Below are 24,373 nucleotides of genomic sequence, written 5' to 3'. Positions count from 1 at the left end.
TCAGCGTGAAGGGGTACTTCGTACCTTGGTACACAGGGCACATATCGTTTCTGACGCTGAGACTTTGCCAGCTGAGCTGTCCCATCTTGAAGTTACATTTCGTCAAAATGGTTACAGTGATAGACAGATTGAACGTGCGTTGCGCTATCGACCAACTGTACATCAGGTGATTGATGATAATTCTGAGTCAACAGCTAAGTCTACTGCCTTCTTGCCTTACGTAGGAAACACGTCCAATAAGATCGGTCGTATTTTACGGAAATACGATGTGAAATGTGTTTTCCGACCTCCATCTAAAATTAGAGCACTTTTGAGTTCCGTTAATGATGATCTTGGACTGCGTAAGGCGGGTGTATATCGTGTCCCTAGTAGCTGCGGCATGGCATATATTGGTCAAACTATCAGGACCGTGGAGGACAGATGTACTAAGCATAAACGGCACACACGATTACAGCAGCCAAATAGATCTGCTATTGCCGAACATTGCTTGGATACTGGTCACTCCATGTTATATAATAACACCGAGATATTGGCATGCACGTCCAGCTATTGGGACAGTGTGATTCGCGAGGCAGTTGAGATGAAATTAGCGAGCAACCTTGTTAACAGGGATGGAGGTTTCTGTTTAAACTCTGTTTGGAATCCGGCTCTCTCCCTTGTCAAGAAACAGAGGGATAGACTCAATGCTACCTCACCTGCGAATTCATAGTCTCACTATCGATAGCTCTGACTTTGGCCATCTTTGGTGGCACTAGTGTTCAGTGTGTGTGTGTTATCTTTCCTGCTTGGGTCCGAGAACCGAGGTATTAAATTTGCATGTACGTCGCCTGTCCGTTGCAGTTTGCCGTGAAAATGGCGGGGTGTTCTCCCGCCGAAATATCGGCGGTCGCTGAAAGTGTTACCTGGCTGAATTCCCGGAAGTTATTTGAAAGTTGTATACGCCAGGAGAAACTCAGGTCTCACATCTTCTTCCTGTCGGTTAAATTTCGCGTCTGTAGCACGTCATCTTCGCGGTGCATCAATTTTAATGGCCAGTAGTGTGAAAAGGTCTTATCTCCTGGGCGTGAGAGCCGTGGCGCGTGTGCCCGGGCCGGCAGCGCGCCCACCTGAGCCACGGAGTACTTGTCGATGAGCGTCTCCCTGGGCAGCGCGGCGCTGGCGGCGGCGTCGGCGGCGCTGAACAGCTTGTAGGCGCCCGAGTCGTGCGTGCCGGGCAGGAAGAGCGCCGTGAGCGGCAGCGGGCCCAGCTGCGCGCGGCTCTGCTCCATCCAGCGCGGCCGCGTCGCCAGCGAGGACACGCCCACCGCCGACGACGACACGTCGCCCGCGGACCGCGGCACCAGCCCCGCCCACCGGCCCAGGTCCGTCGCCTCGTAGCTGCAACAGCCGCGCCCGCTCTCACCTCTCCAAAATATGGAAACAACGCGACAAATAAAAGGCGTTTATAAACTGAAGAGCCAGAGAAACTGTTGGGGTACCTGCCCAATACTGTGTAGGGTACCCGTGAGTACGCAGAAGTGCTGCAACACGACGCTGCATGGACTCGACTAGTGTCCGAAGTAGTGCTGCAGGCAACTGACACCACGAATCGTGCAGAGCAGTTCATAAAATAGTAAGAGTACGAAGGGGTGGAGATCTCTTCTGAACAGTACATTGCGAGGCATCCCACATAATAATATTCATGTCTCTGAGGTTTGGTGGCCAGCGGAAGAGTTTAAATTCAGAAAAAGTTTTCCTAGAGCCACTCTGGAAGTGTGGTGTGTCGCATATCCTGCTGGAATTCTCCGTCCGAATGCACAATGGACATGAATGGACGCAGGTGATCAGACAGGATGCTTACGTACGTGTCATCTGTCAGAGCCGTATCTAGCCGTATCAGAGGTCCCATATTACTCAAACTACACACGCCCCACACCTTTACAGTGCCTCCACCAGCTTGAACAGTCCCCTGTTGACATGCAGGATCCATGCATTTGTAAGGTTGCCCCCATACCCGTACACCTCCATCCGCTCCATCCTGTCATTGTCTAAGGTCGGCGTTGACGGGCGCAGGCGAGACGTAGAGCTATGTGTCGTGCAGTCATCAAGGCGATACGAATGAGCCTTCTCCTTCGAAAGCTCATATTCATGATGCCTCGTTGAATGGTTCGCACGCTGCCACATGTCGATGACCGAGCATTGAAATATGCAGCAATTTTCGGAAAGGCTGCACTTCCGTCACGTTGAACGGTTCTCTTCAGGCGTCGTTGGTCCCGGTCTTGCAGAATCTTTTTCCGGCCACAGTGATGTCGGAGATTTGATGTTTTACCGGATTCCTAATATTCACGGTACACTCGTGAAATGGTCGTGAGGAAAAAATCCCCACTTCATCGCTACCCCGGAGATGCTGTGTCCCACCGCTCGTGCTCCGACTACTCACTTAAATCTTGATAACCTGCCATTGTAGCAGCAGTAACCGATCTATCAACTGCTCCAGACACTTGTTGTCTCATATAGGCGTTGCCGACAGCAGTGCCGTGTTCTGCCTGTTTACATATCTCTGTATTTGAATATGCATAGGCCGGCCGGAGTGGCCGAGCGGTTAAAGGCGCTACAGTCTGGAACCGCGCGACCGCTGCGGTCGCAGGTTCGAATCCTGCCTCGGGCATGGATGTGTGTGATGTCCTTAGGTTAGTTAGGTTTAAGTAGTTCTAAGTTCTAGGAGACTTATGACCACAGCAGTTGAGTCCCATAGTGCTCAGAGCCATTTGAACCAACCATTTGAATATGCATACCTACACCAATTTCTTTCGCCCTTCAGTGTAAATTATCTACTCTGGAGGAATGAAATAAAACTTGTACCGCCACCAGCACGGCCACAGTCAGGTCCAGGCTGGGTGGAGACATGGGGTCGAATCGGAGGCCTGGCCACGATGCCTGCCGCCAGCCTCTCGCTGTGCTGGTCCTACACATGGTACTGGACTTTTTAACCTTAGGTTAGTTAGGTTTAAGTAGTTCTAAGTTCTAGGAGACTTATGACCACAGCAGTTGAGTCCCATAGTGCTCAGAGCCATTTGAACCAACCATTTGAATATGCATACCTACACCAATTTCTTTCGCCCTTCAGTGTAAATTATCTACTCTGGAGGAATGAATTAAAACTTGTACCGCCACCAGCACGGCCACAGTCAGGTCCAGGCTGGGTGGAGACATGGGGTCGAATCGGAGGCCTGGCCACGATGCCTGCCGCCAGCCTCTCGCTGTGCTGGTCCTACACATGGTACTGGACTTTTTAAATTTTTTATCTTTATTTATTTTTTTGTGTTGAAACCTAACAAGTCGGTACTTGAAAGGGAAACAAACAAAATCGTCCTTAATCGTACTTGGCTTCTACAACTGAAAAAAGAAAAAAATAATCATTTCCAGTTATGGCCTCCAAACAATTTTGTTCATTTTTTATTAATTAAACAAAAAAGTAGACGAACAGGACCTCACAAATGAAATAGAATCTCTAACAATACGCCATGAAAAGGTTTCATGACGAAAAACCAAGCGGATCGGTTAAGTCAACACTTTTTTTTCTTCTTTTTGTCAATTTTATCAATAGCAAGGTAACAACAATGATACATACGACCAGAAAAGGGGCTCCAGACATCATCCAACTGCTTGACATTTGAATACCAGGTACAGCATATTCGCAAAAATCTCACGATAGTGTGCCATCCTTTGCCACGTCCAATGGATCGTAATCGTATGTTGGTAAAAAGAGTACCGAGCGACGTGGGGCAGTGGTTAGCACACTGGACTCGCATTAGGGAGGACGACGGTTCAAACCCCCGTCCGGCGATCCTGATTTAGATTTTCCGTGATTTCCCTGAATCGCTTCAGGAAAATACCGGGGTGGTTCCTTTGAATGGGCACGACCGCTTTCCTTCGCCATCCTTCCCTGATCCGATGGGACAGATGACTGCGCTGTTTGGTCCCTTCCCCCAAACCAACCAACCAACAATTCGTATTGGCAAAAAGGGCAAGGGCCCGGCTCGTACGCCCCCTCCCCTCCCCCCTCTACGTGATGAACACAATTCTCGATAAGCCACATGACTGTATTGCTCTTCGTTTTGAGAAAGGATGTTGAATCGGGACGCAGGGGAACCTCACTGCAGATTGGCGCTTCCGTCGTCCTGGCAAGAAAGGCCAATCGTCGACGGAGCCAAATTCTGCGTCCGCTAGCGAGCAGCCGACGACATGATGGATCCATTTCGTGGCAACGACAGCATCGCTCTGTCTCACTAAGGCCAACGCGAAAAAGTCGAACATTGGGGGGACAACGTCATGGACGACTTGGTATCACGTTGGAAACCGTTACACCACAACGCCACTCTGGTGCTACTACATACGTTAATTCGTTGCTTCCGAAGTTATTGCCGATTGTTCTCAGTTTATTCAGAGAAAAACGCTGCAGTAAGTCCATGACTGGAAACTGGGACGAACGAACACTGTAACGCTCGGAGAATGACATTGTCGTTCATGAAGCACTTGCGGAATTCCAGTAGCCCAGGAGCAAACATTTTGTTCGTTAACCACGACGTCGAAATGAAAATGAGCTTGTTGAGAGTTTGTTCCCTTATCCTCCGCTGCTGTGGCTGAGCGGTTCTAGGCGCTTCAGTCCGGAACCGCGCTGTTGCTACGGTCGCAGGTTCGAATCCTGCCTCGGGCATGGATTTGTTAGGTTTAAGTAGTTCTAAGTCTAGGGGACTGACGACATCAGATGTTAAGTCATATAGTGCTTAGAGCCACTTAAAACATTAGAACCTTGTTCTCCACCCAGCGAACTAACAGCAGTGTCTACCACTTATCTTTTGCAGTGGTTTTCTGAGCAGAAATCATCTTATGCAGATATCCAGAGCCCACATTCATGAATCCACTGAATGGCGCATCTGGATACGCCGCTGCTGTCTCCTTGCAACACGAGCTGCCAGGGCTACTCCGTAGAGCAACTCGTACCGCATCAGTATTGTCTGGCGGACACACAGGCTTCGTCCGAGATCGTTTCGCTTCCAAATTGATGCTTCCCGTACAAAAGTGATCGTACAGCCAGAGCACGGCTCGGATGGTTCTCTTGCTAGAGGCCCATTGTGTGTTAACTACTGTCAAAACCGCCTCTGACCGACACACGACTTGGTGTCGGGAAAAAGTGACACAACTGTCGATCGCAGCTGAGTTGTTAGTCTTCCACTATCGACCGTGTTGTCGACACTATTCTCCTAGCAACGGTCTCGTGAATTAGGCGTCATTTCGTAACCCATTTGTTTCTCCAAGCTTTACTCTTACTGCTGCGCGATGCTTAACACGATATCTGGAGCGACTCGCAAATTATGTACGAAACAAACTGTGACTCATTTCGTGCGTCACCCTATGTTTGGCAATGGATAAGGAATATACTAACTGCTTGGTAATTATTTTCATGTAAAAAATGTGAAAATAATGAATAAGTTAGCAGATAGCGCACAATTTTCTGTGCATGTAATTCAGTTTTGGTAGGTACATAGTAAATATTTGCGTAAATATGCCAGATGTTCTAGAACTGTGTGCACTTTTATTTTCAGTGTGAAGTGCTGCCTATCAAAATTATTTTTTACCTCCGACGTACGACCTTGTATTCATAAACAATGGCAGCACAACAAACAGTAGGAACATTGTGACAGGTACGTTTTTCTTATGATGAGGCCGGTGGAGAGCTCCAACAAATGGACTGGCTGATGGAAACGTTCTGACCCCTGCTCCACTCTCCTCCTTAACCCATACACTAATGACCAGCCAGCACCTAATCATAATAAGCATTCTCTATACGCAGATAAGACGGCAGTCGCAGCTCAGGGGACTTCCGAGGTAGACCAGACGCTGGAGGAAGCACTCAGAGCCTTGTCTGAATGCTATCGAAATGACTCCCTTCAACCGTATCCTTCGAAGGCTCAAATAAGCGCTTTTCGCCTTCGATATAGGCAAGATAATCGAAAAGACAGCATTTCCTGAAATAATGCCACATTGTAAACCACAGATAAACCACCATATCTGGGTGTAACGTTCGATAGATCTCTGGCATAGAGCCACCACTGCGGAAACGTCTGTCAGAAGGTGACCTCGAGAAATAATATCTTGTGAAAACTCATAAACGGCAAATGAGGAGCAAAATCGACTATCCTGAGAACCACCGCACAAGCAATATGATTCTCTACAGCTGAATACGCCTGCACGCTATGGTCCAGATCAAACCACGCGCAGAAAGTCTTAATGAAACATGTCGAATAACAACAGGGGTACAAAACCCACGTCCTTGCCAAAGCCTTACAGAGCTGCTAGTCTTGCGAGCCCCCGCTTACAAAAACAATTCAGTGATCGAGTCCTCTCTCTGGCACTGAGTGCCGACCTCGACGACAGACCCCGTGAAAGGTTCTTCACCATGGGAATTGAAGATCTACCACCTGACTATCCACGAGCACAGGTAGTGCCTGGCGGCTCCACATCAAAACTGGATGCATGGAGGACCATGGACGGCCCCGGTGAAAACAAACAAGATCAGGTGGAATCGTGGTACCGTGGATGAGAGCAAGCGCGACTGTGGTGCTGCGCAAAACGTGGAACACCTCCTGGCCTGTCCAAATTGTCCCTAGAGATGGAACCTCGACCATTTGTGGCTGGATAAGGAAAGATGCCCACTATAATTCGCCCAGTACTGCGCTGAAAGAGTATAATTGCTTTTTGGATACGAAAAAGCAGTGTATGAATAGACTGGGTATATTATTATTTCGAAAGTTTTGGCTGTATCTGTTTTAGGACACCTTGCGGTATCAATAAAGAAATACACTGCTGGAAAGAAACTGGTAGAGATTTCCAATTTACTCAACACTGATTGTTGTAACGGCGCATATGTAGTACATGAAACGATTGCATGTACAGATCAATAGCACAAGCGCTTCTCAGATATCAGGTAGTGACCCATGCTGAAACAGCCGTTCTAGTAGGTGGAGTAACCTCCACGGACTGCAGTGCAGCCGCTGATGATTGGTTGGTTGTTTTGGGGGAGGAGACCAGACAGCGAGGTCATCGGTCTAATCGGATTAGAGAAGGATGGGGAAGGAATTCGGCCGCGCCCTTTCAAAGGAACCATCCCGGCATTTGCCTGGAGCGATTTAGGGAAATCACGGAAAACCTAAATCAGGATGGCCGGACGTGGGATTGATCCGACGTCCTCCCGAATGCGACTCCAGCAGGCTCTGAGCCTGGCATCCTGTCGACTGTACACGTGGCGAATACTGTCTGGGGAACGTTATGGCACGCCTGCTCGACTTGCTCACGTAGTTCTGTAAGAACTGCTGGCTGACTAGTCACTTCTCGTCCCATCATAAACCCAAACGTCCTCGATTGGAGACGAGTTTGGAGATCGTGTTGGCCAGGGAAGCTGGTGTACACCTTGCAAAGCACGTAGAGTTTCACAGACTATATACACATATGCACCAGAAAAAGTTTTCTACCACCACGGTTCCGAGAACTCCTGAAGATAGACATTGTATCACAGACAGTCCCTTTGACTGTTCCGAGATGTCACTAAACCCGCCCAAAGATGTAAATATCCGTGCATGAGCAGCGCCTATTAGACGGAGGGCGTCCGACAGCCGATCAGTTCCAGTCATTCCACGAGGAAGGGGGTGGACGGCTCGTCTTGTCTGTAGTGCAACCATGCCTAGACGGTCAATACCGCGGTTCGATCGCGTCCGCTTCCTGCCAGGGAGGGCTCTCAACGAGGGAAGTGTCCAGGCGTCTCGGAGTGAACCAAAGCGATGTTGTTCGGACATGGAGGAGATACAGAGAGACAGGAACTGTAGATGACATGCCTCGCTCAGGCCGCCCAAGGGCTACTACTGCAGTGGATGACCAATATCTACCAATTATGGCTCAGAGGAACCCTGACAGCAATGCCACAATGTTGAATAATGCTTTTCGTGCAGCCACAGGACGTCGTGTTACTATTCAAAATGTGCGCAATAGGCTGCATGATGCGCAACTTCACTCCCGACGTCCATGGCGAGGTCCACCTTTGCAACCACGACACCATACAGCGCCGTACAGATGGCCCCAGCGACAAGCCGAATGGACCGCTCAGGATTGGCATCACCTTCAACCAGACAATCGTCGGAGACGTGTTTGGAGGCAATCCGGTCAGGCTGAACGCCTTAGACACACTGTCCAGCATGTGCAGCAAGGCAGAGGTTCCCTACTGTTTTGGGGTGGCATTATGTGGGGCCGACGTACGCCACTGGTGGTCATGGAAGGCGCTGTAGCGGCTTTACGATACGTGAATGCCATCCTCCGACCGATAGTGCAACCATGTCGGCAGCATAATGGCGGAGCATTCGTCTTCATGGATGTCAATTGGCGCCCCCATCGTGCACATCTTCTTAATGACTTCCTTCGGGATAGCGACATCAAAAATGGTTCAAATGGCTCTGAGCACTATGGGACTTAACATATGTCATCAGTCCCCTAGAACTTAGAACAAACCTAACTAACCTAAGGACATCACACACATCCACGCCCGAGGCAGAATTTGAAATTGCGACCGTAGCGGTCGCGCGGCTCCAGACTGTAGCGCCTAGAACCGCTCGGCCACTCAGGCCGGCATAGCGACATCGCTCGATTAGAGTGGCCAGCGTGTTCTCCAGACATGAACTCCATCGAACATGCCTGGGACAGACTGAAAAGGGCTGTTTATGGACGACTTGGCCCATCAACCATTCTGAGGGATCTACACCGAATAGCCTTTGAGGAGTGCCTTGATGAACTTGTGGACAGTATGCCACGACGAATAGAGGCATTCATCAACGCAAGAGGACGCGTTACTGGGTACTGAAATTACGCAGTAATGCTATTAGCGCGTTTAACGGACAGGACAGGAACCGGTGTGTAGAGCAATCTGGACTACCACCTCTGAAGGTATCGCTGTATGGTGATACAACATGCAGTGTGTGATTTTCGTGAGCAATAAAAAGGGCGGAAATGATGTTTATGTTGATCTTTATTCCAATTTTCTGTACAGGTTCCGGAACTCTAGGAACCAAGGTGATGAAAATCTTTTTTTGATGTGTGTATGTACACTCCTGGAAATGGAAAAAAGAACACATTGACACCGGTGTGTCAGACCCACCATACTTGCTCCGGTCACTGCGAGAGGGCTGTACAAGCAATGATCACACGCACGGTACAGCGGACACACCAGGAACCGCGGTGTTGGCCGTCGAATGGCGCTAGCTGCGCAGCATTTGTGCACCGCCGCCTTCAGTGTCAGCCAGTTTGCCGTGGCATACGGAGCTCCATCGCAGTCTTTAACACTGGTAGCATGCCGCGACAGCGTGGACGTGAACCGTATGTGCAGTTGACGGACTTTGAGCGAGGGCGTATAGTGGGCATGCGGGAGGCCGGGTGGACGTACCGCCGAATTGCTCAACACGTGGGGCGTGAGGTCTCCACAGTACATCGATGTTGTCGCCAGTGGTCGGCGGAAGGTGCACGTGCCCGTCGACCTGGGACCGGACCGCAGCGACGCACGGATGCACGCCAAGACCGTAGGATCCTACGCAGTGCCGTAGGGGACCGCACCGCCACTTCCCAGCAAATTAGGGACACTGTTGCTCCTGGGGTATCGGCGAGGACCATTCGCAACCGTCTCCATGAAGCTGGGCTACGGTCCCGCACACCGTTAGGCCGTCTTCCGCTCATGCCCCAACATCGTGCAGCCCGCCTCCAGTGGTGTCGCGACAGGCGTGAATGGAGGGACGAATGGAGACGTGTCGTCTTCAGCGATGAGAGTCGCTTCTGCCTTGGTGCCAATGTTGGTCGTATGCGTGTTTGGCGCCGTGCAGGTGAGCGCCACAATCAGGACTGCATACGACCGAGGCACACGGTGCCAACACCCGGCATCATGGTGTGGGGAGCGATCTCCTACACTGGCCGTACACCACTGGTGATCGTCGAGGGGCCACTGAATAGTGCACGGTACATCCAAACCGTCATCGAACCCATCGTTCTACCATTCCTAGACCGGCAAGGGAACTTGCTGTTCCAACAGGACTATGCACGTCCGCATGTATCCCGTGCCACCCAACGTGCTCTAGAAGGTGTAAGTCAACTACCCTGGCCAGCAAGAGCTCCGGATCTGTCCCCCATTGAGCATGTTTGGGTCTGGATGAAGCGTCGTCTCACGCGGTCTGCACGTACAGCACGAACGCTGGTCCAACTGAGGCGCCAGGTGGAAATGGCATGGCAAGCCGTTCCACAGGACTACATCCAGCATCTCTACGATCGTCTCCATGGGCGAATAGCAGCCTGCATTGCTGCGAAAGGTGGATATACACTGTACTAGTGCCGACATTGTGCATGCTCTGTTGCCTGTGTCTATGTGCCTGTGGTTCTGTCAGTGTGATCATGTGATGTATTTGACCCCAGGAATGTGCCAATAAAGTTTCCCCTTCTTGGGACAATGAATTCACGGTGTTCTTATTTCAATTTCCAGGAGTGTATATTCTGTTTGAACAACACATCACCTTACTGTTGCAGGAACTGTAAAAGAACGTGTTTAACAACATTTTGCGCATACCAAGCGCTGGGAAGCGTCCCTTCGAGAATCACTACAGATGGACGAGAGTTGTAGCTTATCGTGCCGCATACATAAAGTCTGGGGTGGGGACAGTGTATCTTCTAAGAACACACCGTACGGGACAGCACTCACCAGGTTTAGGAAAGCAGAATCTGCTACCACTGCTGAAGATCACAGCTCGCCATTCCGTTTTGCAAGTGATCGTTTGAAGGCAGTAGTCGAGCCGTGATGTTGTGATGCGAATGGATGACGGGCTAGAGGTGTGTGTGCCCAAATGCTCACTGCTAATAACTGGTTCTCAACAGTTCGTGTTGACACTTCTGGGCCAACGAGCCCTGTATCTGTGCTGTGGTAGTTGGACGACATGTCACTGCTGTACTTTCAGTACATCGATCCGTTGTGCATGCACCTCTGGAAGCTCCGAGTTTGAGAATGTTCACGTGACCATTGTCACACGAGTCGGAAGTGTTTCGTCAGTTGTGCGACGATGCTGGTAAGCATCCAACTCGTGTGGTAATTCTCCGAAAGGCCCATCCGACTACTCAGAAGGCCATTATTTGACCCCTTTTAACATGGCTGGTTTGGCCGTAGGAAGCAGTAGTACATGGTCGTGGCACGGTTGGCTACTCGCTTCACACATTTGCACCACACTGAGCCTTTTGTCTGTGAGCATTCCCCGTTAAAGGATAGACACAGATGGCGCTCTGGTAGCCACGCCACTATGCTGCTTGTTGGTGGATTCTCAGTACTTCTACTGTCCCACAGGTTTTATATGCCGTCAACGGATCAAAATCGATGTTGTCCATCCGGAGTATATATTAAGTGATCTTGAAGTCTTTAATACAAAAAAGGTCATTGAAAAGCCCAAAGGTAGACTTGTAGAACCAAGGTCTCCACCAAGTCACCCAACGATTGGAAATATGAGGGGGTACGACCCCCCAACCCCACCCAAAAAAAAGAGAAGAGTGAACAATGTGCAGCTGTGAAATTTTGTTTTCTATTCGGTAAAAATGCTGCTGAAACTGGTTTACTGTTGAAAACACCTTAGCAAGATGGTGCCAGGGGAAAAACCCAAGTGTGAAAGTTGTTTGCTCGATTTAAGAATGGCGACATGTCGATTGATGATAAACCTCGTTATGGACGTCCATCAGCTGCCCGATTCGGCGAAAATATTGAAAAAATTCCAGAGCTTGCGTTCACAGACCGTCGATAGACTGATGAACTGTCAGAGATTGCGGAACAGTATTCGTCAAAAAAGACCCGGTTTGTGGCAGACAGGAGACTGGATCTTCCGCCACGACAACGCACCTGCACACACAGCCATCTCTGATAGTCAGTTTTTGGCTAAAATGGGCACGGTTCCACTGCCCCACGCACGTTACTCACCTGACTTGGCTCGCTGAGACTTTTTCTTACTTCCAAGCACGAAAAGGGACACGAAAGGACACCGATTTCACGACACTGAAGAAGTGAAGGGAAAAACGAAGGAGGAGCTGTGAGCCATTTCCAAAGATGCCTGCAAAAATGGCTGGAACAGTGGAAGCAGGGGTGGGACAAATGTATTAGTTGTAATGGAGAGTTTTAAAGGGGATGAGGTTGTTTTCTAGACCCCCTCGTGTGTGGTGCGTTCGAGGGCGAGTGTGCGGAGAAGGACTGAAGGAGTGTCTCACCTGGGCGGCTCGGAGTGCGAGTCTGCGGCGGCGATGCCGGTGTCCCACCAGCCACTCTGGTCGGCCTGGCCGGCGCCCAGGTCGAGGCGCGCCAGCGGCGTGGCGTCGCCGGCGCGCGGGTCGCGGTCCCACAGGCACAGCCAGTAGTCGGCAGTCGCGCCCTCCCACCACACCACGTACGGCCGCTGCGGCGACGCCGACACCTGCGCCGACACCGTGATGCCCGTGCGCGGCTCCGCCTGCGCCGCCCGCCGCTCTGCGGGCACACACACGCCTCGTCAGACAGTTGCAGACCCACCCACTCACAACTGAGACTCGTACAACTACCGTACCCTGTGGCAGTCTCTTCAAAATTACTTTACGATTTACATTTCGGCGGGAGCAGGTGGAGGCGCACAGAATAAACGAGTCATCTTACATTTCCTTCAACTCGCTCCATCTACACTACTGGCCACTAAAATTGCTACACGAAGAAGAAATGCAGATGTTAAACTGGTATTCATTGGACAAATATATTATACTAGAACTGACATATAATTACATTTTCACGGAATTTGGGTGCATAGATCCTGAGTAATCAGTACCCAGAACAACCACCTCTGGTCGTAATAACGGCTTGATACGCCTGGGCATTGAGTCAAACAGAGCTTGGATGGCGTGTACAGGTACAGCTGCCCGTGCAGCTTCAATACCATACCACAGTTCATCAAGAGTAGTGACTGGCGTATTGTGACGAGCCAGTTGCTCGGCCACCATTGACCAGACGTTTTCAATTGGTGAGAAACCTGGAGAATGTGCTGGCCAGGGCAGCAGTCGAACATTTTCTGTATCCAAAAAGGCCCGTACAGGACCTGCAACATGCGGTTGTGCATTATCCTGCTGAAATGTAGGGTTTCGCAGGGATCGAATGAAGGGTAGAGCCACGGGTCGTAACACATCTGAAATGTAACGTCCAGTGTTCAAAGTGCCGTCAATGCGAACAAGAGGTGACCGACACGTATAACCGATTGCACCCCACACCATCACGTGACGAATACACGTTTCCATTGTGCGTTCACCGCGATGTCGCCAAACACGGATGCGACCATCATGATGCTGTAAACAGAACTGGATTCATCCGAAAAAATGACGTTTTGCCATTCGTGCACCCAGGTTCGTCGTTGAGTACAGCATCGCAGGCGCTCCTGTCTGTGATGGAGCGTCAAGGGTAACCGCAGCCATGGTCTCCGAGCTGATAGTCACTGCTGCTGCAAACGTCGTCGAACTGTTCGTGCAGATGGTTGTTGTCTTGCAAACGTCCCCATCTGTTAACTCAGGGATCGAGACGTGGCTGCACGATCCGTTACAGCGATGCGGATAAGATGCCTGTCATCTCGACTGCTAGTGATACGAAGCCGTTGGGATCCAGCACGGCGTTCCGTATTACGCTCCTGAACCCACCGATTCCATATTATGCTAACAGGCATTGGATCTCGACCAACGCGAGCACCATGTCGCGGTGCGATAAACCGCAATCGCGATAGGTTTGAATCCGACCTTTATAAAAGTCGGAAACATGATAGTACGCATTTCTTCTCGTTACACGAGGCATCACAAAAACATTTCACCAGGAAACGCCGGTCAACTGCTGTTTGCGTATGAGAAATCGGTTGGAAACTTTCCTCATGTCAGCACGCTGTAGGTGTCGCCACCGGCGCCAACCTTGTATGAATGCTTTCAAAAGCTGATCATTTGCATATCACAGCATCTTGTTCCTGTCGGTTAAATTTCGTATCTGTAGCACGTCATCTTCGTGGTGTAGCAATTTTAATGGCCAGTAGTGTATTTACTTTAAGTCCTGAGCCAAAACATTATGACTACTGCGCACCGCGACGTTGGATGCCGACTGGTGGCATTGCGGGCACGTGACGCAGTAACAAAAGTATGTAAGAGGAGCAGACACGGATGGAGGATCACCCTAGCGAAGAAATGGCCTACAAATGGGGAAATCCATTGAGAAAAGCAACTTTGACAAAGGGCAGATTATTATTAAGCAGATCCCGTAAACGAGTATCTCGCAAACAGCGAAGCTGGTCAAATGTCCACGTGCAACTGTCATGAGCAGGAAAGTGAAACTACCACTAGGCGCTAAATTGTCGGACGTCCACGACTCTTCACAGAACTTGGGATTCGGAGGTTTTCGTGTTCTGCTAGGTAGGATCGTGTGGCAGAATGCTGGTACACGCACAAGTGCTTCGGAGCACACCGTTCGTCGTACATCTGCCAACCCTAGGAGCACACCGTTCGTCGTACTTCCGCCAACCCTATACGTAGACTGTTACGTCTGCCACAGACAGCCCCTGCCGGGCAGACTACACTCAAGACACCCGTGTGTACCATATAACATACACAAGCACTTGCAGGCGCAACCAAGAGGAAAACAATTCTTCAAAACAACAGAACTTGTTAGAGACTTATGCGAACCTTTTTCTGCAGAGGTCGCCTCACAGATACAGGGAAAGTTGAAGCACTCCGCCGGCCTCCGCCGGCTTTATAAGGCCAGTGCAGCAGCAGTACAGTCAGTCCCCCCTCCCCCCCTTCGCTTTTCCTCACCTTCCCCCCTTTTTGATCTTCCCCTCATCTGTATAGTTCCCCCCCCCCCCCCCCCCCTCACGTGCTCTCGGCTGTGGTATGTCATATTTTAGCGCAGTGTTCCAGTGAATGTTCAGTGTTGTTTCACCTTTTCCCGTCTTGCGAACAGAAACCACGCTGTCACTGGGTGTGAATTTTATGTCCTTTGCAAACAGAAACCAATTTGATGTCCTTTGCAAACAGAAACCAGACTGTCGCCGTGTTTTTTTTTAATTGTGTGTCTATTATTTTACCTGTCTGCTTCGTACGTATTTTTATTAGCATCATCATCCCTTCGTTCCGTTTTAAGTTCCACGCCATGTTACCCTTTAAGTCTTCGATTTTATCGCCTGTTTTTTATTATATATTATCTTCACCTTTTTAAAACAAAGTCTGTAGGCTGAAGAGCGGCATACTAAGGTGCTGCCAGCCCGCCCCCTTCGGGGGAATCGAAATTAAATAAAGAAACAGAAAAAAAAACAGTACAGCGAGTTCCTTGCCGAGCTAGGACCAGCTCTGACGGACCTCACCGACGCTCTGCAAGTTATTTGTTTTGTGTGTGTATAGTGATTGTTCGAGAAGTGTAGTTCAGTTTCAATAAACGACATTATACTGAGTGTTCTACAGTACTGAGTATTCTTCATAGACATTGTCAACTACGACTACAGTGGTCTCGTACCATCGGGATTTGACCATCGGTCAGTGGAAACGTGTCGGCTCTTGGAGTGAACCACACTTTTGCTACACTGGGTCGACGGCCGTCCTCACAAACGCCGTCATCGAGGTGATCCGCTGCTCGAAACTCGCAGCGCGCCACGGACGCAGGCTGATGGGAGCAGTATTATGCTATGGGGGACATTCTTCTTCGCCTGCACGGGAGCTGTGGTAGTAATCGAAGACACGCCGACAGCTGCGAACCACCTCCATCCCTTCATGCCTGATGTGTTCCCCAACGGGGATGTCATCTTCCAGCAGCATAAATTGTCCGCGTCTCGGAGCCAGAACCGTGCCAAAGTGCTTTGAGGAGCATTGCAGTGAACTCACGTTGACGTCTCGGCGACCAAATTCGCCTGCTGTAAATCTTGTGGAAACCATCTGTGTCGCTATCGGGCGCCGTCACCGCGTACGCACATCAGCGGCCAGTTATTTACGCGAATTTCATGTCTTGTGCGTGGTCATCTAATGCCACATACCTCCATAAACCTACTAACAATCTGCCAGATCCCCAATACGCAGATTCAGTGATGTATTTCGTTCCAAAGACGGACAAACAAACTACGAGGGGCGTTCAGAAAGTAAGCTCCGATCGGTCGCGAAATGGAAACGACTATGAAAATCCGATAAAGCTTTGCGCAGATGTGTTGGGTAGTGTCTCTAGTATAACCCCAGTTAGCATCACGTCGCTCTTCTCATTTCTGAGCTCGCAGTGAGTGCGTAAAGATGTCTAGAAAATAGTGTCTGCCGCCAAGTACGAGGGCCTGGTGAGAAATTTCGCCTGAAGCTATGCAGCTAACATTACATAACTGTCGTGCTGTTTCTTCTTCAAGACAATTCTCAGCCGCATTCTGCAGGGGCAATGAAGATGCTCCTGCATCGTTTTCAAATGGAAATGTTAGATTACCCACAATACAGTCCGCAATTGTCTCCCCCTGAGTTTCATCTCTGGTCACATGAACCGCTGTCTTTGAAGACAACATTTTGACACAGACAACGAGGTGTAGGCCAGCGTGGAGAATTGGCGGAAAGCAATGGCGGCTGCCTTCTACGATGAGGCTATTGAAAAGTTGGTACAACGCTATGACAGAAGTCTAAGTCAGAACGGCGACTACGTAGAGAAGTAGCTGAAAGGTGTAGCTAATTGTTAGAAGTAAAACATTTCTGATGTTCACTGTGGTTTCAATTTGGCAATCAATCGGAGCTTACTTTCTGAACAGGCCTCGTATTAAGCAGGTGGTCATTATGTTTTGGCTCAATAGTGTACACCAGTGTCTTCAGGAAGAGGTCCACTACGCCTTCATGTTAGTTTCCTTTGCCGAAACAAAATTTTAAGAGAATACATGGACAGTTTACGAAACTGGATTTTCTGACAACTTCACAGAATTTTCGACATGCGGAAAAGTTATTGGTTATTGAAGTTAAGTGAACACATTAGGCTACTGAAATATTCAGAATACATGAAATTTTCAACTGCTCCAAAGTGGAACTGTGTTAGAGTTTTCTAACACGACATAATTTCAGTTAAATATGACGGGCTATTGTCCGCTCGCGCGACAAGTACTAATCGGTCGCCCGTATCATTTTGTTACTAGAAACGGATCGCTAGGTTTATAATTAACCCATATTAATGTTCCTGATCGACATACTTATTTCTAACATAACCACATTTAATATTGAGTCCGAAACGTATCTCAAAGCAGCCAATCAGTATTGGGACAAAGAACAAAAGCGACGCAAAAAATACTACAACTATGTGTCAAACGGTAATATTTATTTTGTGTGATATGCTATGTTTCACATGTTTTTCCTATTAATATTTATTTCATGTTGTGAGGGTAGCGTAGTACACACGCAAGACCAGTTTCGAAGGTTTTTGATGCACAGCCACTACAATACACAGCAACCCTTAACGACAGAGTCAACGAGACTAACTTCATTTGGAGTCGTTGCTGCCATGGCATTCATAACAAAATGTCAAAACTTACGAATATATAATTTTGTTATGTTCGTACCTACCACTGTGAAGTGCGTACTTGAAACATGTAGCTGAATCCACTCGTAATTAATTCCTGTTGTGATAATGCAAAAACTCCGCTGACACCACTTTCGTCGCGATGGCAGATGCTTTAAGTATTATCGTACCTGTGACTGTAGTTATTTAATGACACGAGACTGCCTTAGAAAAGATTTGATTCGTTAAGAGTGACCAATAACTTAATGAGTGTTGGTTTTTCTTTTCTGCGATAATAATCATAAACATGACACTGAACCGCATCGTCGGCATATGAATCTGTAGCGGTAAACCCCTAGCCATAGAACGTTTTTCCCCCAAGTGTTTCAAGTCTCGATGTTTTTGAGCTTTCCTTTATTTTTCTTGCCAATCTTCACAACAATATTTTCGTTCATGTTCAGAGCTGCACCATTTCTATCGATTACATTGTTAACGGAGATCAGCGGGCCACAATAAAGTTTTTTAGTCTCAAAGTAGGCATGTATCGCACAAACAATTTATCGCGATTGACCTCGTACGTCCATCCCCTGACCAGGAGAACGACGCAGAACTTTTCCACTCATTAGTTTCGACGAACTTTCTGCTGACATTGTTCAGTACCGCACAACAAATAACATTAACAACGAATAAAATAATAACTCCTGCGACAGAAATGAAGGCAACAAACAAAAGCGCAGGTTGCAGCGATCGCACAGAATACCAAACTGCCTGAAACAAGGAGGAAGCAGGAAGGTGTTGTGCTGATACGCTAAAGGTTTGACACTTTGGGATTTGCTGCAGTGCAGGTGTCCTGGTATTGGGGGAATGCGGTTCGTGCCTCCCGCGTGGCCCCTGCCTCTACTACATCCGTCGTAGCCGTCAATTCTAAAATAATTATGAGCAGAGTACAGTAGGTTTGGTCAGTTAAGGTCGAACATGCATTACCTGTATAATTACCAGGCATTATCTCATAACTATCGCTTTCTTTATACATTCGATCAGTATCTTAGAAGATTATCCTAAAACTTGGAAGCAGTAAACCGTCCAGAAATTCAGTGAAGATATATAAAGGGCCGCATAAACTAAAGAGCAATTTTGTTGTACATAGTTATCCTCCTGTCTCTTACTTAAAAATAAACAGTATTTATTGGAAAATATTACTTGTCAATGTTTCACTTTGGTTTTACTCGAAAATACTGTTACGTCAAACAGAGGCATATTAAAGTAAAAATAAAGAAAACAATACAGATTTACCATACAGCGCTAGAAAACGCAATTCCTCCGACAAAATGGTAAAATGAAAAAAAAACAACAAAACAATAATATATCAAATATCGCTTGCGTACTTCGTCAAACTTATATAAAACATGTTTCTGTTGTTTACAAACACCTCTCGCATTTATCAATAATAACCGGAAACTCATGCCCTTAATTAGGATGAAGGAAGTTCTATTGAGTACAAAATGTCAATAACAATTACATTTGTTGTGTTTATGCATGTAAACAGTGCTTGCATCGAAACTAATTCCTTTGGTTATACAAAAACGCAGAAGTTACGCGGTCAACTAATTTTTATTACTTATAAAATGCAATTTATATTCTATAGTGATGTAAAGCACGCAAGGGGCCAACACTGAATGACACGTGGTTCTAACTATGTGCAAACCAAACAAACAAAAAAGAAAGAGCAATTATCGACTCCTAGTTTCTCTCTTAAAGTTTCTTTTATGTTTTTTCTCCCTACCAATGCTACCAATACTACCGGTAATCCTATCATTTGCCACGTCATTTATGTAGCGTACCAAGACTACCGAACGGTAATTTTGGTAAAGCGCAACCGCACTCACAATGAGACCTCTACAGGAGTGGGATCTGATTTTTGAAACCATATACATATACGGTGATGTAGGTTTAGGTCCCAGGTGTCAAGTGCTGCTGCCATTCACCCTGGTTCACCCTAGTCTGCGAGGAATAGACGAAAAAACGTTCTTAATTTCACGTGAAATTCTGGAACCTCAAAAATGATAACGATTTACAGATCAGTGTTGTGTTGTAGAGGTTAAGGTATGTGCCTGACTTGCCGAAGCTTGTGGGTTCCAGTTTTTATTTTTTGTGCTTTACTACTTTTTATTTCCAAATTTGTATCTAAATGATTCTGATCATTATTTTTATTCAATTAATTGATTTACACATAAGTTTTTAAAATATCTAATCATTTGTAACATCATTTTAATCATCATACTAGGTACAGCACTTGCTCTTATTTTATTTTGAAAAAAGAAGGACTGGATTCATTTTGCACGTGATGTTCACAAGTTTTTTGTATATTATGATATTTAAAAGTTTGAACATTTCAATCTATTAGTTAGAAAACATAAGACTGTGCAATGGAGTCAAAAAAGTTTTTTCGTTACAATATGTACATATTTTATGATGGTAATCCCCGAAAAACATTTAATCGTCATACAAACTCTCAAAACAGAAATTCTTGTTACAGTATGGATAAAACAATGCAGATAAACATTTAAACGGGACAAGAGATTATAAATAAAATGTAAATCAGACAACATGAGGAATAAAAATAATGATTGCAATAACATGAACAAAGCCGCGCGGGATTAGCCGAGCGGTCTATTGCGCTGCAGTCATGGACTGTGCGGCTGATCCCGGCGGAGGTTCGAGTCCTCCCTTGGGCATGGGTGTATGTTTGTCCTCAGGATAATTTAGGTTAAGTAGTGTGTAAGCTCAGGGACTGATGACCTTAGCAGTTAAGTCCCATAAGATTTCACTCACATTTGAACATTTTTTTTAACAAAGATATAAAATTATAAAACGGAAGAAATGAAATCAAAACATAAAAATAAGTACAATCACTTGCGTAGTGTTCCCAAATGGGATGCAGCGGGCACGAAGGAAGTTTTCATAGATGGGCCGCGGGAGCTAAAGATTTATTAGAGGCAACAGGCGTTCGAGATGAAGTCAGTTTGCTGTCCGCAAGTCCTGATGAGAATTCCACGCACACAGCTGACGAAAGTGAATCTGACGGACGTGTTGAGACTGGTCGTGGGTTCGAGACCTCGCACATGTTCTATTAGGGTTTAGAGCGCCAGATGCCGTGAATGAGTACGCTCCCGCGATACCCCAAGCCACCTATGCGATTCCTGATAACAAATTAAAAAAGGAACATGATAATACGCAGAGCGAGACCACAGTCAAATGCCTTGCGCTGAGCGCGCCGAGAAAATGAAAAAGGGTGAAGGTGAAGGCCTCACAGCAACAGAGAAGTTCATGTGGAGAGCAGAATGCGAAAGCGAGTGCAGAGCTTCAGAGGACCACTATGAAGTGCGCCACAGAAGTACTAAAGCCTATTCGCCAGCAGAGATATGGCATGACCCAAGGCCTGACAAAGCGAACCTGTCCGCAGACAGTGTTCGAGGTCTCGCCGGAAGGTATCCGCTCGCGAAAGTGCAAATTGGTGGAAATCGAAAAATGAAACGGCCATCCCGCGTGCGAGAGTTAAGACAGGTCTTGAGGCTGATTGTCGGAGAAGTTGACGCAGGGCAAGAAGCGGACCTGGGGAAACGAGGAGGAAAATGCGATCGAGGAGGTTAAGATTGCGTTTCATGACAGTATTTCTCTGACGCATCCTGACTTAGCGGCACCTTTTCAACTCTTCACAGACGCAAGTGTACAAGCCATGGGGGAGGGAGGGGGGGGGGGATGTCTACAACAGGAAGACAGGGATTGAAATGTGCGCAATGTGGTCACGTGTAGTTGGAAGCTATTGGACGCAGAGACACGGCATTTCACTACAGAATTAGAAATGCTGACCAAAGTCTATGTGAGAAAACAATTTAGGAGTTACCTGCTCAGCCGAAAAATCTAACGTCCCTAAGACCTTCAGATACAGGTTTTATGGCGGTGTTCGTAGCGACAAACAATTCGCTGTAGAAACGGCTTACGAAGTCACCGCCACACTTTTAATAGCGGGCCGACCGGTCCGCTGGAACAGTGAACAGAAAGATGAATACCCAAACACTCTGATTAAATAAAAGTCGGTACTTATCTTTATTACGAAGATACAGAAATACAGTAGTGAACTCCGTGTCTACAGAAATCTGTCTAGTTCGAGTCGGAGCGGCTGGATCAGCGTCGGCTGACGACAAACAACAACTCTGCTGCGATGAACACACAACTGACTAGCCAGTACACAATTCGGTGGCGAGTATACAACTGAGCGGCGAATACAGAACTGTCCTAGCGCTCGCGACTCCAGCGCTTAAGTAACCAGAAGCCAGCGGTGGCGCGCGCAGACTTGCGGCGATTTCCTGTCTCGCTGGCGCTGCTTATGCGGACGGCGTCCGGACTTTGATGCTGCCAACCTTTTGGCAGCGGGCTCGGGTGGCATTACTGGCTAGGATATAACAACAGGAGTAACAGAGTGATGCGTTGGGACCTCGTGACTCAGGAATTCGATCTGGAAATCACTTATTGCCAGGATAAACACAACAAATTTGTCGACGGGTTAAGCAGAAATCCTTAGCGGGAGGACGGCGACGAAGAAATCGTCGCGTAAGAAAATAATGGAGTTATAATGGCAATGTTAGAACAATGTGACCAGGCGTGTTTCCGACAATACAGGAAAGACTTAGCCACAGCACAAGACCAACAGCCAGAAGTCCGCAGAGTAAAGGACTTTGTGATGCACAGCGTTGGTGGAGTGGGTGTGCGAATTATAAATACTGCTATGTTGTGCACGATCGAGAGGAGGGTATGTTTCCGGTGGAACGTGAAAGAACGAAGGTGGAAAATTTGGGTCCCTGACGCACTTTTAGAAGATATAATCGAATGCTATCAGCAGCACATTGCCCACTGCGGGGCGACGTAGTTGTATGCGACAATCGCCAAGGAGTGGGAACATGCCATTCTCAGACGGAAAGTTACGGAGATAGTTACGAAATGCGACATGTGCCAGCGTGTAAAACATTCAAACGCGGTTGTGCGAGGCTGAATGCATGCCATCACACCAGAAACACCGAATGACCTGGTGTGTATTGATCATTACGGCCCTCTGCCGGAGGGACAGTTCGGGCGGCAGTTTATTTTCGTTGTTGTAGACGCATTTACTAAGCACGCCAGGCTTTACGCCACAAACCGCACCACAACGAAAAGCTGTGTAAAAGTTCTGACGGAAGATTATGTGCGCACGTGTGGGAGGCCCATGAGAGTCCTCTTAAACAAATGCTACAATTTTCACAACTCCGAGATGGAAGGCAGGATTAGGAAAGGAAGGGATCAAAGTGACATTCTCCTCAATTAGAAACCATCAATGCAACCCTGCAGAACGATAGATGCGCCAGCTGGGAGTGTTCTTTAGAATGTTGGTTCCTGACAGACACAATGCCTGGGTACAGCGCCTACCAAAGATGGAGAGGAACTTCAGCGAAGCCGTGCATTGCAGTACAGGATACAGACCAATAGACCTACAGTTCCAGAAACCGGAGAAGTCTGTGGCTGACAGGATCGTCAAACTGTCGACGGGAGGAGAGGCAGAGACACGCCAGCAACGCGAGAATCGAGCCCGAGAGTTCACGATGAAGAAGGCGACGAAGAGAATAGAAATGGGGCAGGGAAAAGGGACGAAGACTTACGAGATCGGGGGCCGAGTCCTCGTAAGAATGCATAGCTGTTGGATGCCGAAAACAGCAAAGTCCTTCCACCTGTACGAGGGCCCATACTCGGTTCGACAGGTAGTGGCGCCCAGTCCCTACACAGTTTATGATGGAGAGCGCGAAGTTGGGATTCTTAACGTCTGCATCCCGAGAGCGTACGTGACTCAATAGAGCACTGTGTAGAAGGTACAGAAGGTTGTAGATGTCTGTTAACAGCACGCTGTATCTTGTGAATAGATTTTGTGTTGTAGTAATTAGTACGTATTTATTGTGCTTACCATAGAGACTCATTTTATGTGTACCTGAAGCGTGGGGCACTTGGTCCGGCGAATTGGAGAGATGATGTGACGGTTGCATGTGTGTGTGCCTTCGGTCCGTGCGCCGTCGCGACGCGCAGCGCAAGGCGGAGAGGAGCCGCCCGCGTTCGACAGCGGGACACTGCCAGTAGCGCGGGGGTATCAGGCAGCTCACGGAAGCGCATTGCCATTTCCATTTGATTGTTTGTTGTATATATTTAATTGTAATGCAAGTGATGGATCCATGTGAGGTGCCCAGTGTATTGTAAACGTGAAAACTAGACACACACCAATATTTGATGAGATTTCTGTTGCAGCATACAGAGGCGTACCAAAGGTACATTGCAGTTAGCGGAGAAGATATTTTACCTTAGTAAAGTAGTGTATGAAACGTTGATTGAAGCATGTTAGGATTATTTTGCATGTTAGAATTTAAGGGTTGGGTAAAATATCCCGAGTGTACAAAGTAAGGTACACAAATGATTTGTTTTTAGATTATTGAGATTCTAGGCGTCGGCGCGGCTCGCACAGCTGACACTATTCAATTTAGTATGCTTATGTTAAGGGTATAGAAAGTTAGGTACATGAACAATTTTTTTTCTTCACTTTCGTCCACACGGCTCGTACAGCTGACATTATGCAGCCTAGTAAATAAGAAGGAGGCCTCCCAAAGACCAGTAATGAGTACGTTATACATGTTGATTGGGGGTTATGTAGAAGAAGGAAAGGTACAAATCTTATTGTTGTACGTCTTATAAGGTAAGAAAACATGTGCACTGTTGATGAAA

General features: G+C 47.7%; 1 protein-coding gene across 1 annotated transcript in view; it reads right to left on the bottom strand.

Annotated features, from left to right (window-relative positions):
• LOC126418604 (PI-PLC X domain-containing protein 1-like) overlaps positions 1-24,373 on the bottom strand; it is a 425,466-nt gene that overhangs the window by 37,926 nt on the left and 363,167 nt on the right. The window contains exons 4-5 of the mRNA XM_050085437.1: positions 12,301-12,556; positions 1,107-1,377 (exon numbers count right to left, since the gene is read on the bottom strand). Coding sequence (XP_049941394.1) covers positions 1,107-1,377; positions 12,301-12,556 — 527 coding nt within the window. The remainder of the gene's footprint in view (positions 1-1,106; positions 1,378-12,300; positions 12,557-24,373) is intronic.

Source organism: Schistocerca serialis, chromosome 9 (genome assembly GCF_023864345.2).
Source record: "Schistocerca serialis cubense isolate TAMUIC-IGC-003099 chromosome 9, iqSchSeri2.2, whole genome shotgun sequence".
NCBI lineage: Eukaryota > Metazoa > Arthropoda > Insecta > Orthoptera > Acrididae > Schistocerca > Schistocerca serialis.
This window is presented reverse-complemented; position numbering and strand designations above follow the sequence as displayed.